Source organism: Myxocyprinus asiaticus, chromosome 35 (genome assembly GCF_019703515.2).
Source record: "Myxocyprinus asiaticus isolate MX2 ecotype Aquarium Trade chromosome 35, UBuf_Myxa_2, whole genome shotgun sequence".
Classification (NCBI taxonomy): domain Eukaryota; kingdom Metazoa; phylum Chordata; class Actinopteri; order Cypriniformes; family Catostomidae; genus Myxocyprinus; species Myxocyprinus asiaticus.
Window position 1 is genome coordinate 9,324,715 of NC_059378.1, and position 18,695 is coordinate 9,343,409.

The 18,695-nt window shown below is 40.0% G+C and overlaps 1 protein-coding gene across 2 annotated transcripts; it reads left to right on the top strand.

Annotated features, from left to right (window-relative positions):
- The first annotated feature begins 2,528 nt into the window (after nucleotides 1-2,528).
- Nucleotides 2,529-17,499, top strand: LOC127426419 (transcription factor SOX-4-like). Of its 2 annotated transcripts, XM_051673204.1 has the most exons (3): nucleotides 2,529-2,804; nucleotides 3,278-4,359; nucleotides 15,790-17,499. In XM_051673204.1, exons 2-3 carry the CDS (start codon nucleotides 3,325-3,327, stop codon nucleotides 15,823-15,825), a joined length of 1,071 nt encoding a protein of 356 aa, XP_051529164.1. In that variant the 5' UTR covers nucleotides 2,529-2,804; nucleotides 3,278-3,324; the 3' UTR covers nucleotides 15,826-17,499. The 2 variants fall into 2 exon arrangements, with proteins under 2 accessions (XP_051529164.1, XP_051529163.1); XM_051673203.1 differs by lacking the exon at nucleotides 15,790-17,499 and having other exon boundaries at nucleotides 3,278-5,285.
- The last annotated feature ends 1,196 nt before the right edge of the window (nucleotides 17,500-18,695 follow it).

Here is an 18,695-nt window from a genome sequence, read left to right on the forward strand (position 1 = left end):
GGGATTTGGCCAGGGCTTGATCTAGGTCGGTGGGTGATAGTGTTGTTGTCTTTTTTCTTTTAACAACTCCCCCTCCCTCTCGAGTGTCGGGCTAATGTCAGTTTTATTTGTCAAATGAATATGTCTGACACACCATGACGTGGCCCAGATCATTACACTAAGTGCTGGAGGACACAGGCTGTTAAGAGGCCTCAATAGACCGATGTCCACGATGAACTTGATACAACTGACCATGCAAACATATCTGTAATTGCATTTTATTTATTTTTTGCTGATTCAGAGAACAGGAATAGAACAAGAAAACCTTGTCTGCACACCTACATCAGAATTGCATGAGTCAACTGATGCATGAATATATGGGAATATATAAATTGGCAGACAAGATTTTGGACAGTTGCCCATTATATGGACATACCTCCAGAAATGCAAGCTTGCACTTCAGCACTCGGGTACTGACGACCGCCTCTCATTGATTACTAAATGTATATTACCATTATTGGCACTTTAGTGACAGTCTGCTTTAATTAACTGTTTTGGGGCATTTTAGCGTGTATCGATGCAACAGTGTATTGATGCAGTGAAGCTGCCCATATGGATCGGCTGACAGATTTCTCTAAAGCATTAGTGGCTGTATCTATTTAGATGATGATAGCTCAGTCTAATCGTTAATTTTGTGGAAAGATGAAATTATGTCATACCAGGTCAGTTGCAAACACTTTCAGATCTTCTCATTTGATGTTCAGTGTGTGAAGCCAGGCTTATTAGATGTTGTCTGTACTCCCTGGTCCTGTCATTTACATTTAATTATTTTAAAATCAGAAGAAAATGAAGCCACTAGAAGGAGAGAGTGCCTATTGCATCAATGTCCAATAACAAAAAATATGGATTGCAATTGATATATCTGTTTATCTCCATTCAGCCATCAATACATCATAACCATATAGTATGTTCCATAACATTTGAGTGATTTTACATGTTTAGTTTCTTATAATATAAAGGGTAGTTGACAAGAAATACAGTACTTTGGGAAGTTGACATGCCCTTTGACGTGACTATTTAAAACTATTTAAAACAGCATTTTGCTATTTATTTTTTATAATCATCATATATGCAACTTTTATGATCTCATTTTAATTTTGATACTATATGGAGTATTTGTACTTTTAAAAATTCATTTGTCACACAGTAGTACCATTTCAAATGAACTAATGTTGACCAGTTACAGCACCTACAATATATATAAATATATATATATATATATATATATATATATATATATATATATATATATATATATATATATATATATAAACTATCAAAATGTTTAAATTAGTTTTAGATGTAGTATAGCATGTCACACCGCAGGGCATATCAACTTCACAAAGTATTTCTTGTCAAATAACCTTTTATAATATATGTTTACTTTTTTAATAATTATTTTAGGTTCTAAAATATTAGGTAATGTGTATGTATATATATATATATATATATATATATATATATATATATATATATATATATATATATATATATATATACGTATGTATGTATGTATGTATGTATGCCTGTATTTTGCATGCAATTTGCTCACATTAATTTAGATACAACCTAGAATATTTGTACTTTGGAAATACATTTTTCACAATGCAGGATCTTTTAAAATTAACTAGTGAAGGCAAAATGGTGATTAAAATGCTGAAAAACAAAAATGGTGACCAGTTACAGCACCTAAAATATACTGAATACATTCTCTTATACATTTATATACATTTTAACCTAAAATGTTGATTAAAAAAGCAAACATATAACGTAAAAGGGTAGTTGACAAGAAATACTTTTGGGAAGTTGACATGCTAATGGTATCATCTATTCTAAAAAAAAAATTTTTTATACATAATTATGATGCATGCAATTTTTATGAGCTCATATTAATTTAGATACTACTTATAATTTTTGTACTTATCAAAATCCATTTGTCACACAGCAGGACTATATAAAAGGTGATTAAAAATTGTGAAAAGCAAAAATGGTGGCCAGCCACAGAACCTAAAATATATACATTCCCTTCTATAATACAGTAATTTTTAGCCTAAAATCTACAGTATATGAATGCCATAGTATAGATTTACAGTTATGTATCAACTACACAAAAATATACAGATAAAACATGCTTATTGCCTTGTGTTCACCATTACTTGTTAGTCATGAAAATTGAGAATTACATCACACAGACTCATGAACACATGTGTACATGCGGCAGACTTCAAGCTGGCTTGAAGGTCTTGTCCTAATTTAAGTTTTTGCTCGAGGCATTTAACACCTCCTCAGTTAGTAGCACTCTCTCTGTCTCTCTCTTTCCATCCGCTGCACTGTAGCTGTGCCTCACTGCATGGAAACTTTCAGCCCCCCGACACTCACACACCCACATGCACATAAACACATTCACCACGGATGAGAGCAGTGGGTGGAAGGGGAGGAGTCTATGTCTGGTAAGGCTGAGCTGTTTACAGTGTGGGTTTATAAAACAGCAGACGAGGGGGGCCATCCCTACAAAGAGGGAGCAGGGAGGAGAAACAGCAGACAAGGACAGAGAGAGTGACTGAGAGAAGCTAGAGGGAGAGAGAGAGAGCACGTCTGAGAGAGAGAGGGTCTGCATGCAGACTGCCCAGGACAGCAGGCGCACGAGAGCTTTTTTCAAGTGACTTCATCACAATTGCAACAGCAGAGGAGATGCTCATATGAGGAGAGCAAGTGACTCAGAATTACTCTGCATTGTATCACAAGAGGCTCTCTTTGTTTCAACTGTAAGTACTTCATTATATATACTGTATGCTACTTTGACATGAATAGGAATTATATTGCTGTCTCATCTGTAACAATTTATTTTTTATTTATGGACAGACTTGTCAATATCCATAAAAAAAATAAAATAAATAAATAAATAAAAAAAACTTTACATTTTGGAATCGGTTATCATGGAATGGCAATGCAATTTATGTGAACAAATAAAGTTTGCATCAAAAAGATGAATAATTAACACTTTACCAATATTTTTTTCCCAGCATTTATTCATTTGAGTTCATTTATAAATACACTATTGTTTATTGTTAGTTCATAATGCATTATTAATGTTGAACTTTTAATGTTAAATTGTAAATGTATATGTATACATTAACATAAATGCTGTTGAATATTACATTAATGAATGTTACCATAAACAACCTTATTCTATTTACTGAATGAGAGGTTAATGAGGGCATTCCTCTATTTATTTCAGGAAAACGCAGGAATTGAGTTGCTGCATCTTGGAGTGTTTAGTCATGGATGACTCTAGAGAACCTACTGAATAGATCTCAGCCCTGCATCATGGTTCAGCAAAGGAGCCACAAATACTCGTCAGCCATGGACAGCAATTCTACCAGAAAGGTGTTTGTGGGACTGGCAGCAGAAGATGATGCTGAGGTGTTTGGACACGTACCCTCCAATAAAGACCCTAACTGGTGCAAAACTCCTACTGGGCACATCAAAAGACCAATGAACGCTTTTATGGTCTGGTCCCAGATTGAGAGACGAAAGATCATGGAGCAGTGGCCAGACATGCACAATGCCGAGATCTCAAAACGACTTGGAAAACGCTGGAAATTACTGCCCGATTATGAGAAGATCCCCTTCATCAAAGAGGCAGAGAGGTTGCGGCTTAAGCACATGGCTGACTATCCTGACTACAAGTACCGTCCCAGGAAGAAGAGCAAGTGCTCCACCCCTGTGAAACTTGGGGAGAAGCTGCCCCTGAAATCCAGCAAGTCCCATTCAGGAAGGTCTACTGGGCTCTCCAGCAAAGGGCTAAAGATAAAACCCACTTCTTCCAAGCATAACTTCAGTGGCAATAAATACAAGAGCTACAGCGAGAGCATGAGCGATGACGACACAGTGGATGTAAACATAGAAAGTCCAGTGACGTTACAAGATGATCACAGCCAGACAAGTCACCTTGTCCTCCACAAGCAGGCTACTGTTCACTCTGAGAACCAGCAAGCAGTTCCTGAGCTCAGAGTGAAGGTGCCCATCTCCCACACCAGCAGCATTCAAAGCCTCTCCGACAGCGAGTGCCAGGCTCCACCAGAATCCACGATGAGTGAGCCACGAAGGTCAACGTCTGGAAGATCTTCCACACCGAACTCCACCAGCTCCTCCTCTTTAGTGTCGTCAGTGTGTTCAGATGAGGAACTGGATGAGGAACTCTTGCATATTATATCTAACAGTATGCCTATGGACTGCTCCACTTTGGACAAGGACTTTGAAGCATTTCATGCCAACTCAGGATCTCATTTTGACTTCCCAGATTACTGCACTCCAGAGGTGAATGAAATGATTTCTGGGGACTTGCTTGTACCCAGCATCTCAGATCTAGTGTTCACCTACTGAAGTCAAGTTGAGTGTGTTTGGGCCTGCATAGTTGCCAATTTGAAAAAAGAGAGGTCTTGAAAAAGATTTAGCATAGGACGATTCCTTATTCCATTTGTTTATTTTTCTCAATGAATTCCGTAAGTGCTATTGCTTTCCTTTCCAAGCATGTCACATCTTGTTGGTTTAGCTAAGAGACACAGGGTTTTGCAGAGCTGTTTTACAAGAGTGAGATGTTCAGAATTTCTCCAACAGTTTTGAAGTCAGAGGCAGCTGGGTGCAATTTATAGTGACGGGATAAAAAGTTTTAACAACTGTCTTGATAAATGTTTTAAATCTCACATTAATATCTTGAAGCATCTGATGGGAAGCAGTCAAGCTGTGATCAGTTCCAGGCAAAGATCTGTATCTACTTAATATTAGGCACTGTAATTTTCATGACTGCTCATAACAGTGGTTGTCCTAATTATTACACATTCAAATGATTTCTCCCAGAAGCTTCTAGGGATAAACAAAAATATTTATCTGTCTGGAGGTCAGCTGACAGTATCGGTGCATTAATATTCTGAAATACTAAGGTGTAAATATTGAAAAGGTAAGGATGAACCTTATGAAAATCTGCAGCACTTGTCAGGCATGCAGGCAACTAGACAAGTGCCAGCACATAATTCATATCATATTCTTAAGGTAATAGCCTTATCATCACCTTGCCATTGCCGCAGACTTTGAGACACACTTGTGATTTAAAGGCAGCTCTGCATCTGCCCTGCATGCAGGTGTGTGTGTGCATCTATGTGTGCCTGAACTGTTTGGACTGCGGATAGAGGGGGTGTAAGAGGGTTTTGGGGTTAGGGAATGGGGGTTGGGATTGGCTCTTTCAGGGAACAGTGCATCTGTCCATGCAGGCAGCATCTTTTATGCAGGGGTCGGACTCTGCGCTTTCCGAGTGTCTGTCGGGGGTGGGGGGGGGGGGGGGATGTGGGGGGATGGGGGCTCCTGCACCGGTTTGCTGAAATGCATGTCATGTCTGCAGCTGCCCCGATCAGGGCGAGAAAACTGTGTCTGCCAGCTGGCTCCCATTGACTCTCTCAGGGATCGTTTGTCTAGGTCCTTGTGCCTCCCGTAGGTAATTCATCTGTGATGATCCGTTTGTGTGAGTGTCTTTTTCTCTTGCCCGCTCTATCGGAGAAACCATCTCTGAAGCCAGCTAAGGTGACAGAATGCCCCTATTTCTCATGCTCTTATTAATTTCTGCTCAGTGCCCGGAAGACCAGCATTATTTTCCTTCAACCAACAGTTGTCAGAGGAGGAGACAACAAACCCTGCAGTTCAAATCTTACATAAACTGTTAATCCTCCTCAATTCCTGATGACCTGTGAAGATGCAGCTCCACGCTGTGCATTCCCAGCTGAAAGCTACGGAACACAAAAGGAAAGAGACCTGCTGTGTGTTTGCTTTTTGTTTAACCTCACAGTTTGGACTGCATAATGACTAATTTTGTCATTACATTGACCGCAGAGGCATAAATAGTCTCCATCTTGCTGTGTTTTTTATTGTAGGAAAGAGTTGACTGAACTAGTTATAATCAGTATTTTTTATGGTTTGCAAAAATACTTAGTTTTACCAACCAGTTTTTAGAACATACTGCTAAGTGATGCCATGTTCATGGTGAAACGACACACAAATCACAAATAATTCAGGTATCTGTATTTGAACTGAAAAGGGACATGCCTATGGAAAGATGGACAGAGTTTGTGATACGAGGCCTTCATTCATAAAACATAATTTAGATTTTACAGTGTTTAAGAAGAGAAGCATTTTGCCTCAGCAAATATGTACAATGCAGAAAGATTTAGTGCTTTTAAACTGAAATGATGGCATTTTAAATGCTTAAAACTGTAGAAACTTTTAGAAATGACTTAAGTTCAATTTCTTTAATACTGAGGTAATGGACAGCATTAATTGAAAAACCGACATGAACTTTGCATGTGTCATAAATAAGGATTTGTGAATAGGCCAAATACAAGGCTTGGGCCTTCAACAATCATCAGGGAATTTATTACAGGACAGCAATCATTTCACAATTTTACTGCAGATTCTGACATTGTGAAATGAATCGCCACACCTGATGTTCAAAGACAGACAGACAAGTTTTGCATTGAGACACATGTCAATCAAATCTCTCTCTATACACTATTGAAAAACTGTTACAAGTCACACACTGAACCAGTACAGTAACAAACACCAGCAGACAAAAAAATAAATAAATAACAAAATTAAAAATGGACTCAGGACCAAAACCATCTGCCCAGTGTGGGTCTGCTTGGATTCAACCATTACTAAGATGCACTCTGTTTGGCCATTGTATGTTATTGAAGATAATCTGCAAAATAACTGTATGTAGCATCAAAGTTCACTCTGCAAAGTTGTACCTTTTTAAAACAAAATTATATTTTAAAATGCCACAATACTTTTGAGTGCATTTTTCAGCTGTAAATAAAACATCTATTTAAACATGTCTTAAATTTACATCTTGCCAATATATATGCTTTTTTCCTTGCTCATTTTGCAGTTGTTTATATTTTTATTTTATAGAACATTTTGCACTTCAAATTCTTATGGTGTCATTGATTTAGTTTATATTTTAGTAAAAGCACCAAAGAATATGGTAGACACATCACAGATGGGCTCAGACAAATTAGTGTCAAAGTGATAAATGCAGAAAGCTGTATATAACTGAAGCAGTATAAAAAATACCCATCTGCTCTGCACCTCCTAATCTGGGCTGGAAATTAATGAATAGCATTCTGTGGGATAGAAAATGAAGGACAATGCTAATTTCACACAGGCCAGACACAGCTTTGCTAAACCTGTCATATGTGGAGCATGCAATTCCTCACAGAGCCATGGATGTCTGTCACAAACCTGCTGTCAATAGGCTGCCAGAATCACCCAGAGCCCTTTTGATTTCCACCAATGGAGTGTTAGAATGCCGGTCTATTTCCTCAGGATAGAAGAATTTACATAGCACTGTCAAAAAGCTAAATCTACCAGGAATCTCGCCATTCACAATAGACGTTGCAGATCAACACAGTGGGTTGTACAGCAACAAACACGTTTAAATAAAACCAAGCTTCTCCATCCATCGTTACCAGATACTTTCAAATGCAAAGTTTTTGTTTTTAAGCAAAAATAAATAAATTAAATAAAAATATATTGGCTCCCCTATGATCAGCAAGATTCTTGTGAAACATAAAAACAAACAAAAAAAGGTATTCAGTTAAAACACTCTTGAACAGAATCTATAAATAGCCAAACTATAATCATGTTGCCTAGCATAGATTGTTTACAGTTTTACATGTAATATTCAGGTATTTTCACTTATTTTATTTATTTTCTGCGAGCCACTATCAGAAGTTAATTTCTGAATGGGAAAGCCTAAACTTACTTGTAACTGATCAAACTTGAATCCATTCTTCTATGCAAAGGCAAAATGTAGTAACTACACATTTTTTCAAAATTAGGCCTCTTAGACTATGATCTGTGCCGCTGCGACTTTGGCTCAATTATTCTCGGATTCAAAGAAAATAGAGAATCAAATTGCAGTAGCTACAAAATTTACAATATAACTAACTTCAAAACCATTTTTCTCTGTTTTAGTGTTGGTGTAGTTACTGCATTTTGCCGTTGTAGAGTAGCATAGTAGCCTATAGGTTAAAAAAAAAAAAAAAAAAAAAAAAATTATATGGTGTAATTTAGTGAGCTTGATATCGTCTGTAAGTTTCAATTGCACTTTTATAAAAAAAATGTTATAACCTTTGGGCTCCATTTTCGTGAGTGTGCAAATTGTAGCGCAACGTCTTTTCCAATTTTCGTGAGAGCGTTAATGCTAAGCGCAATTTTTGTGCCAGCGCAAATTGCTGTGGGTGGGATTGTTTGGTGTATTGTATGTAAATGAAGTGGCGCGAAGCGCAATTTGCTATTTTCCTAAGAATTTCCTAAGAAGTTTCAATACCACGTCTTAAATCAGCGCAGTTCCTGCATTAGCAGTTTGGAGATTCCACCAGCAGGTGGTAATAAAGTTCAAACTCTTAAAATATAGTGGAACACTAAATTAAGTCCCTGAAAATCACTGTCGACTCGTAGCCGTTTTGAGAAAAAAATATATAATTATGAGATTGTGTTAAACTATCTAAAGGTCATAGCTTATTTTTCAATTATTATCATTACTTTTATATTTAAAATTGTATTTATATCTGATCTAATTTATATTGGTATTTTTATTTATTTATTTTATTAATTTTTTTTTTGTGATTTTTAAGTCACTGCAAAAGGAGCCAGTGGAAGAAGCATGTAAAATGTTTGGATTTGGTATGATTTTTTTGACCACTTCGTTATTTTGATAATATTTTCATTTCGTTTGAAGTGTAATTTGAATTTAGGAATATATTTGGTTTAATTTGTTTGTTTCAATAAATTAATTAATTTTTTCAAAATCAAAATCGACCGGTAGAAGTGAAGTGCGTTCCGATAAAATCACTGTTAATGCTAGCCATGATTTGTGTGTCAGTAGATGAAAATGATAAATAATACTTACATTCTCTATAATTTAAAGGAGCATACATCCAAATACTGATGAGAATCGCATGTTCCATTCATATAAAAGGAGCGTGTGTCACTGTCATAGAAATATGCCTGGCATTCATCAAGGATGCACGAAAGAACGCAAGTCCATATTTCTGTTCTTTTAATTCATTGCATACAGTCCATTTACACAACCAACTTCTTATGAATATGCTGTCTTTGTTTAAATCATTGGTGCTTGAGGAAATGGACTATATAATAGGATAAAGATGCTGGAATAACCAGAAAAGAACCTCAGAATTAAATTGCACTTGGTCCAGTCTTATGCGCGTTGAGCGCATGATTCCGCCAAACCCACTTGCGCCTGGACTTAGCGCATGCTTGCACGAAAATACCAAAACATCATGGCATAATGATTGCGCTCTTAAAATAGGACCCTTTATGTAATCCAGGTCTTAGCTGTCATAATCACGCTGTACACATCATTACATTAAATCTGCATTATTATATTATATTTACATGATTGACCACGGCATCTGCCTAATTTGCATAGCCAACATAGAGCACAGCAGTCTGGTTCCGAAAGTATAAATCCCATTCATTTTCTTCATGGGGGAAATTATTACTTACGATGACTGATAAACATTTAAAGACAGAACTACCGTGAGCTCCAAGGTTGTTAATCAATGGTACTGTTTATGCTTCTGTTGAAGCCATCAGTCCACGTTATTTCAACTTCATTTTTTCAAATACCTTTTTGCTTAAATCACTTCAGAGTTGGTTTATTTGGTTCATGGCTTAGAACTTGTTTATGAAGGATTTTATAAAATCCTTATGGAAACAATGATTGGGAAAAATACTTCCGGAACCAGGAGGGCTAAAAACGTGTATGGGCACTGTTGCACTCAATTATGTTTCTCATTGTCACACAGAGAAATATGCAAGTACTATTAACAGTGTTAAAAACATTATCATAATCAAGTTAACATATTTAATTAGAGAGAATTTAAAGACACGAAAAGACACAAAAGTTAATTCTATTGTTGTGTTGGCAAAAAGACACAAAGTTAATTCCATACATACAGCAGTGATGTTACCATGGCTGTATTGATGCCATCATCATGATATCAATCTCTTTGCTAAGGAAATGATACTTTTACACAACAATGTATATAGATTTGAGCATACTGTTAAAGGCAGAACATTTTTCATAAGTCACTTTCCTCACCACACAGCGATAAAGAAAAGGAAAAAGAACTACATCTTAGTACACAAAACTGCTCAATTTGCAGGAATATTAGTAGAAAATATTTTTGGATATGTATTTATTTATGCCTCTGTAGTAAGCTATAGTGTGTTTCTCAGTGCTTTAAAGTAGGTACTAAAAAAAGCATGCATAGAGAAAGCACTTTGGTGTACATAATGATGGCAGATCTGAGCAGCGCAGTCTGTCGTTTTTTAATAGACCTCAGATGAATAAACTGCTTAAGTCGACACCTGACCTTTCTGTCTTTCTGTGTAAGTCTGTGTGTGTATAAAGAGCTTAAAGAGCAATTGAAAAACATGCATGTCAACAGAATTTCATACAAACTTCCACGTAAAGCTGCACTTTATAAATTAAATATGTTAATTAGTGGGGATTAAGCATATGTGGCAGCAGCAAGCTGTCCTTATGTAGTTCAAAGTACTTATGTAGTTTTCTAACATGTATTTGACATAGACCTGTCATGTATGTTTGTTTAACGCTGTGGCTTTCTCCCACTCTGTTTCTGACATGAGTTTCAGAAAGGATGCAGATGTTCTTGTGGTCAGCGCGCACAGCAATGAAAGGTTGCAGCAGTCATATAAGTGACAGCACGTTACATGCACACGTCTCATGTGACATATGAAAACTTTTAAGCACTACCAACAAACACAACAACCATTTCTAGATACTTTCGACCTACACTTCGCTGAATATGGCAACAGGAGTAATGGCAAAGCCACATACTTCAGTATGAAACCAGAGGAAAATGTATTGCTCATAAATTTATTGTTAATACATTATAAGATTTAATTGAGTACTCAGTTAATGAGAGTTTCATTAAGTATTCAACTTTTGCTTTAAAATTCCTATGGAGAAATAAAAATAAAAACAAATGAGACAACTACTAACATACAATAAAAGTATAGAGCTATAAAATTAATGTTGATTAACGTCCTGGTTACTTGCGTAACCTCCGTTCCCGGATGGAGGGAACAAGACGTTGTGTCGATGTAGTGACACTAGAGGTCACTCTTGGGAGCCCGAAACACCTCTGGTCTTTGAAAAAAGGCCAATGAAAATTGGCGGTTGGTATTTGCATACCACTCCCCCGAACATACGGGTATAAAAGGAGCTGGTATGCAACCACTCATTCAGGTTTTGTGATGAGGAGCCAAGACAAGGTCCCGGCCATTTCAGTGGGTAGTCCAGCATTGTGCAGGAGGGACACAACGTCTCGTTCCCTCCATCAGGGAACAGAGGTTACGCAAGTAAACAGGACGTTCCCTCACTCACTCGACGTTGTGTCGATGTAGTGACACTAGGGTCCCTATACGAAACGCCAAAACTGGCTGAACTGTGTTACGTGAACTGCCGGTGCGTGACGGGCAGGCCACTGTGTGCCTCGTAGCCAGTGCACCAGGCCCACACGTAACCACCCCCAACGCTGTTATGAGTGTCGAACGGCCCTTCAGGGACAAGTTGACTGCCCAAAAGATAGAGACAGGCTAGACAAGTCATGGCCTCTTATCCTCTCTTTTTTTTTTCTCTCCCCAAAAAAAGAGTTAACCGACTGGGGCCACCAGGTCTACGTCAGGGGGGTGTCACTCCCAAGGGGAAGACACCGCAGAGACCACACCCTGCCCAGAGGGGTGGGGGGGGTATTTTGAGTGGAAATACGTCACATGGTCTTGCCGAGCCTTGTCGGAAGTATGTCATGTGAAGAATCCCATATTAGGTCCTACCCTATGGGGAGGAGTTTCTACAAACATGGTGACTGGGGCAGAAGGGTCTCTGCCCAAGGAAGGCGCAGTTTACCAACAGGGAAATGAATTAGCGGAAGATATACGTCGCATGGGGTTACCTATGGGGAACCAACACATGCAGAGCACCTACCCCAGTGCAGGGCTTAGTTAGCATATGCAAACTCATCTGCCACAGGGCTCGGAGGAAGTCATCCAGGAAACACAGTTTGTGAACACTACTGGGAGTCAACAGCGCACGTCTTCAGCTCAGGGGAGGTGAAAGGCGCTATGTACAAGCGATACACCCAGCCAGCTGTCCCGGACTTACCTGCTTGTGCCTGCCACTACATGGGATGAAACCGGTTCCATTGTAGAACCTCGCAAATGTGTTGGGTGTTTCCCAGCCCGCTGCTCTGCAAATGTCTGTTAGACAGGCACCAATGGTCAAGGCCCAGGAGGCCGCCACACTCCTGGTAGAATGGGCTCGTAGCCCTGCCAGGGGCGGCACGTCCTGGGCGTGATATGCCATTGTTTTGGCGTCAATGACCCAGTGGGCGATCCTCTGCTTGGAGACAGCGCTTCCTTTCTGCTGTCCACCAAAGCAGACAAAGAGCTGCTCAGAGAGTCTAAAGCTCTGTGTGCGATCCAAATAGATGCGTAAAGCTCGCACCGGACACAGGAATGTCAGGGCTGGGTCTGCCTCCTCCTGGGGCAGCGCTTGCAGGTTCACCACCTGATCCCTAAAAGGGGTCGTGGGAACCTTGGGCACATAGCCCGGTCGGGGTCTCAAGATCATGTGAGAGTAGCCCGGACTGAACTCCAGGCACGTTTCGCTGACAGAGAACGCTTGTAGGTCTCCTAACCTCTTGATGGAAGTGAGCACAGTCAGGAGGGAAGTCTTTAAAGAGAGTGCCTTAAGCTCAACTGACTGCAGGGGCTCAAAGTGGGCTCTCCGTAGACCCTGAAGAACTACAGAGAGGTCCCATGAGGGAATGAGGCGTGGTCTGAAGGGATTCAACCTCCTGGCACCTCTCAGGAACCTGATGATCAGGTCGTGCTTCCCTAAGGACTTACCGTCCACTGTGTCGTGGTGTGCCGCTATAGCGGCTACATACACCTTCAAGGTGGATGGGGACAGCCGCCCTTCCAACTTCTCCTGCAGGAAGGAAAGCACCGATCCGACTGCGCATCTCTGGAGGTCTTCGCGTCGGGAAGAACACCACTTAGCGAACAGATGCCACTTCAAGGCATACAGGTGCCTCGTAGAGGGGGCCCTAGCCTGAGTGATCGTGTCTACCACCGCGGGTGGTAGGCCACTCAAGTCTTCCATGTCCCGTCCAGGGGCCAGACATGGAGATTCCAGAGGTCTGGTCGTGGGTGCCAGATGGTGCCCCGTCCCTGAGAAAGAAGGTCCTTCCTCAGGGGAATTCGCCAGGGGGGGCTGTCACGAGGAGCGTGAGGTCCAAGAACCATGTCTGGGTGGGCCAGTGGGGTGCTACCAGGATGACCTGCTCCTCGTCCTCCCTGACCTTGCACAGGGTCTATGCAAGTAGGCTCACTGGGGGAAACGCATATTTGCGTAGTCCAGGGGGCCAGCTGTGTGCCAGCGCGTCTATACTGAGAGGTACCTCAGTCAGGGCATACCAGAGCGGGCAGTGGGAGGATTCTTGGGAAGGGACAGGTCTACCTGTGCCTGCCCGAATCGACTCCAAATCAGCTGGACCACCTGAGGGTGGAGTCTCCACTATCCCCTGAGGGTAACCTGTCATGACAGCACGTCCGCTGCAGTGTTGAGGTTGCCTGGGATGTGAGTGGCTCGCAGCGACTTGAGGTGCTGCTGACTACAGAGGAGGAGACAGCGGGCGAGTTGTGACATACAACAGGAGCATAAACCACCTTGACGGTTGATGTATGCCACCGTTGCCGTGTTGTCTGTCCGAACTAACACATGCTTGCCCTGGATCAACGGCCGAAACCTCCACAGGGCGAGCAGAATTGCCAACAACTCGAGGCAGTCGATGCTGTGCTTGAGAGCTCATCACCTTCGCGGGCTCCGAACAAGAGGTCGAACTCGCCGATCGGGACAGACGAGTGTGCTGGGGAATGGGAGGTCCGCGGGGGGATACCCGGCGGAGGTGGTCCCATTGGGGTCCCCAAATCGCCCCCAGTGCTAGCCACGCTGGCCTCATACCCGTAGGTAGAAGGACCGAGGCGGGGAGCCGCTGGGGTGGCTTGCTTTCTTACGGAGGCAAGCCGCGACCGCAACGTTGCCATGGTCATGTTCTCGCAAAGAGTACATGATCCATCCACGAACGCTGTCTCCACGTGGGTAGTGCCCAGGCACAAAAGACAGCGATCGTAACTGTCAGAATGCGAGAGATAACGACCACAACCAGGAATAACACACAAATGGATAGGCATCTTTAAAAAGACGTGTCTTTAAAAAGATGTTCCGTGTGTGCCACTCTTTTAGAGAAATATACTCTTATTTAGAATATACTCTTTTATTTCTGCCGAAGCGCCCAGGGGCGTTCTCTGCAGTACACCAGTGCAGAGCGGGGAGAAGCCGCTAAAATGCAGCAGAGGTGAATGAACAGCCGTGGGAATTCAGCTCAGTGAACATCGACCGTTCGGCTCTGAAGAGAAAATCTGAATTAGTGGTTGCATACCAGCTCCTTTTATACCCATATGTTCGGGGGAGTGGTATGCAAATACCACTCGGCAATTTTCATTGGCATTTTTTCAAAGACCAGAGGTGTTTGGGGCTCCCAAGAGTGACCCCTAGTGTCACTACATCGACACAACGTTGAGTGAGTGACAGATAGGGAAATTAATTTATGTTGCAGAACCCAGTTAATAATCAGATAATTCTTCGGAGTTCATATAGAGTGCAACAGTTGGATTCCGGAAGTAAAAATCCCATTCGTTTTTCCCATATGTTACAAACTTACCAAAAATGTGTTTACCAGAGGAATTTGTGGACTACACTACACATGATCCTGCGAAGGAAAATACACCAATCATAGAATCTCGACAAACAAACCGGGACACACGAGCTCTGTGGTGACCTCATGATTCCATGAATGACGCACTGTGAATAACGCAATTGCATCTGTCTCCCTACACTTTCAAACTACTTCTATATTTGTATATATCTGAATATTTTGCAATAAAATTAACATATACTGTTTCTATACTTACAATGAACAACTTAAAAATCAATAGTTTTATTTGTTTCTATCATTCGCAATGCTTGATGGGATTGTTAATTCCTTTATTAATGTTAAGTATTACTTTGCGTTTCATTGTCTTAACCCTTATATTGTGTTCCGGTCAAAACTGACCGATAAAACGTTTATTTCATCCACTTACAATAAAATTCCATGATTTTGTTCCCAGAGGGCATCTGAACATACAACTTTTTTTTAGATCGTTTTCATAAAACTTTATTGTTTTTATTTCACTTTGTTACACCTGTGGTGTTCCCGGTCTAAAGTGATCGGCCACTGGAAATTAATGGATTAGACTACAAAATACAGAAATATTAAGTGTTCAGGAGCATTGCAGTCCTTTAGAAGAGCACGTATGTGGATGTGTGTTTGCACACACAAAGTCCTCAGACATGTGCGCACGCAAACACACACATACACACACACACACACACACAATGTCTGTTGAGTGCCCTTTTGAGCATCGTCTTTCCATGTACACTCTTTGAGGAATATTTCAAGATCTACTTATTACATTGTGTTTGGGCTCATTTGAATCGGGCAGTCTGCTGTAAGTTACAATAAGTCATTGTTTATGTTACAGTGTGTGGCGAGCAGGGCGGAGCCGAGCGGCGTCTGAGCAGAGCGAGGCCGGGAAGATAAGTGGCGAATGACTTCCATCTGCGTACCACACCGGCCTTGCCTTCCAGCGAGATGAGACGGGAGTATTTAAGGAGAAGAGACAGTGGCAGACGGGAGAGAGATATATTAAGCTTGTCCACGTGTTTAATTGTTTTTATAATTTGACGCAGCTGGCTGAAAAGCAGTGCATGTTTTTTTCTTTGTATGCTGAAAAGTCATTAAATGGCCCATCACAGTCTAATTTGTCCCACCAGAGTTTCATAATGAACCGAAAATATTTTTACACTTCCATAATAACATAAGTATTCATGTAAACACAGAGAGTGATGTCAAAAGTAAACGTAAACAGCGGAGAAAAAAGCAGATTTGTATTAAAATGTCGGACTTGTCAGTGTAAATGTAAGCTAATAGACTTGCTGCTGTCTAGTATGTCATTATAATAATAATAATAAAAAAAACAGAAAAAGAAAATGATAAAACACTCACTGCTCTTGGCTGGGTCTTTAAAAAGACCAGAAGTAATTTAATGTTGCATTTAATTCTGAATGTTTCCTTGAATACTTGAATACTGCTGTTAAAAACTTTTAAAGCTGTTAAAAAAGCACTGGATTTTTTTATTTATTTTTTTATTACTGACTGTTTACTAGTCTTGAATAAATACTTAAGAACTTGAAACCATTCTTCGATAATTAACAAATTAGTTAGTGTTATTATTTGTTGTGATATTGAGAATTATCAAATTTCACGGCCGACTACTGAAATTGTGGTATTGTGATAATGTATAGCCTTTACTGTACATGGCAGACCTTGCTGCAATAATATGATGAAAAAATAGATCTCTTTCCATAGAACTATGACCATCCCTGCTGTTAATGGTGGTGATGGAGGTTTTTCTTTATTTGACTACCATACGTAACAAAATAATTACCATATGACAATAGCCTCCTCCCCTACCCAGTGCAATTTCTGTTACAGAGAACTGAGTTGATTGCACAGGTACACTATTAGGTTGGGCATCAGTCATAATTTTAGAAAAATATACAACATAAACTTTGACATGTTACTTGAGCATGTAACTTAAATGTCCTTTATTCTCTCCGGACAAGTAACTTTTTTACTCGGACAAGTGAATGACCAATTTAATTGTCCGGAGGACAAGAACATAACAATGCTTAATGTCAAACCCTGGCTCATATATATGCTCTCGATTTTGTGTTTTGACCATTTGTGAACTGTGTTAAACTCCATCTCGTTTACCATGCTTTGTGGGTGTGACTTTTTTGCTGTGTCATCACCATTCATATCTATACAAGCAATGTGTTTATGATTAAATTACTACTAGACCATAAAATTGTTTACAAGAGCACAAAGTTCTTCATAGATCTAGCCTCTTAAGTTTGCTCTCAAAATGCATCAGATTGATGCATTTAACTTTAAAATGTACAAAATTATCTTATGGGGTCCATGCCCCTGGACCCCCCTAGAGGGACTGAAGTCCACCCACCACAGTCTCACAAAACCCTGTGGGAAACACTGATGTTATATGTATGTTTCAGGAAGTAATAAAGAAAAACGTGACAAAAATAGACACTCCTGTTTATTATATTTACAGTATGTGTATCAGTGGGAATTTCAAACACTAATACTCACTGCAGTTTGGCCTCTGAGTGAAACAAATTTGCTCATTGCATTTTACTAATTGAGTCCTTTCCAACAATATATAACACACGGCTATCTCATCTTTATGTTTTTACCAACTCTGAATACAATTATTGTGATAAATAAAATAGCAAATTATGAGAACAAAACAGTTCTAATTTGTCAGTAAATTAAAAATCATTATTTAAGAATCAGTAGGATTAGTTATATGCATTGTAAAGTCCAGATTCTAAGTTTAAACTGACACCTATTTTGTTTAGATCAAGCAAGTGGTTACTAATTTATTACATAATAATTATTATTAATAATTTTTTATGCAGGGAGTGCACCCACTAGCTTGGTATTTTTATGTTAAAAAAAGAAGTACAAAACCTGTCATAATTACTAAAAAAGGAGTTGACAAAAAAATCGAATGCAATATCTTGGAATAGTATATGCAATATGAGAGATTTAGTAACAATCTTAGTGCGCCGGTCATTTTTGACCGGGAACACAAAAGGTGTTAGCACAAATGAGCACAACACAAGGGTTAACTAACACAGACATTAAGGGAGTCAGAACTCAGGGGCCCCATACTGTGGTGTCTCCAGAGCAAATTGTGATTAAGTGCCTAGCCCAAGGGCTTCATTGTGTTATTAAGTGCCAAGGGCAGAATTCAAGCTTGGATCTTCCTCTTAATGGTGTGTACCACTAACCACTGGGCCCCTGCTTTCCTTTTGGTTAGTTCAAGTCTATGGGAACGAAAATAAATGCTGAATGGGAAAACATTATCTAGGTTAACAGCTACAGACAGCGTATTTGCCTTGTGGATGTTTGATAAATGCCCTGGCCTTGACTCCCTGTCACCAATAAACTGTGAGTAACGCCACACCTGAGAGGATTAGCAGGATTACAGGCAATAGCTTTCACACAGGATGTGAGGCATCATTCCAATAGTAGACCGCAATCCAAACTGAGGCCTTAAAAAATAATGCTCCATGAGCAAAACATTACATACGAGAGGCCATTATTTTCCAAATACAACATGCTGGCTAGGCCCACAATGTCTCACTTTAATTTTAAGGCCTGCTGAGAGAGCACAACATTCATTTTACTCCCCCTTGTCCGGTGTCTTGTATCGGCAAACGAGTTCGTCTGCACAGCTCTGTGATGGATGTCCACAAAATCTTTGTCCAGTAAAAGCCAAGCCTCATCTGTGGAACAACTTAT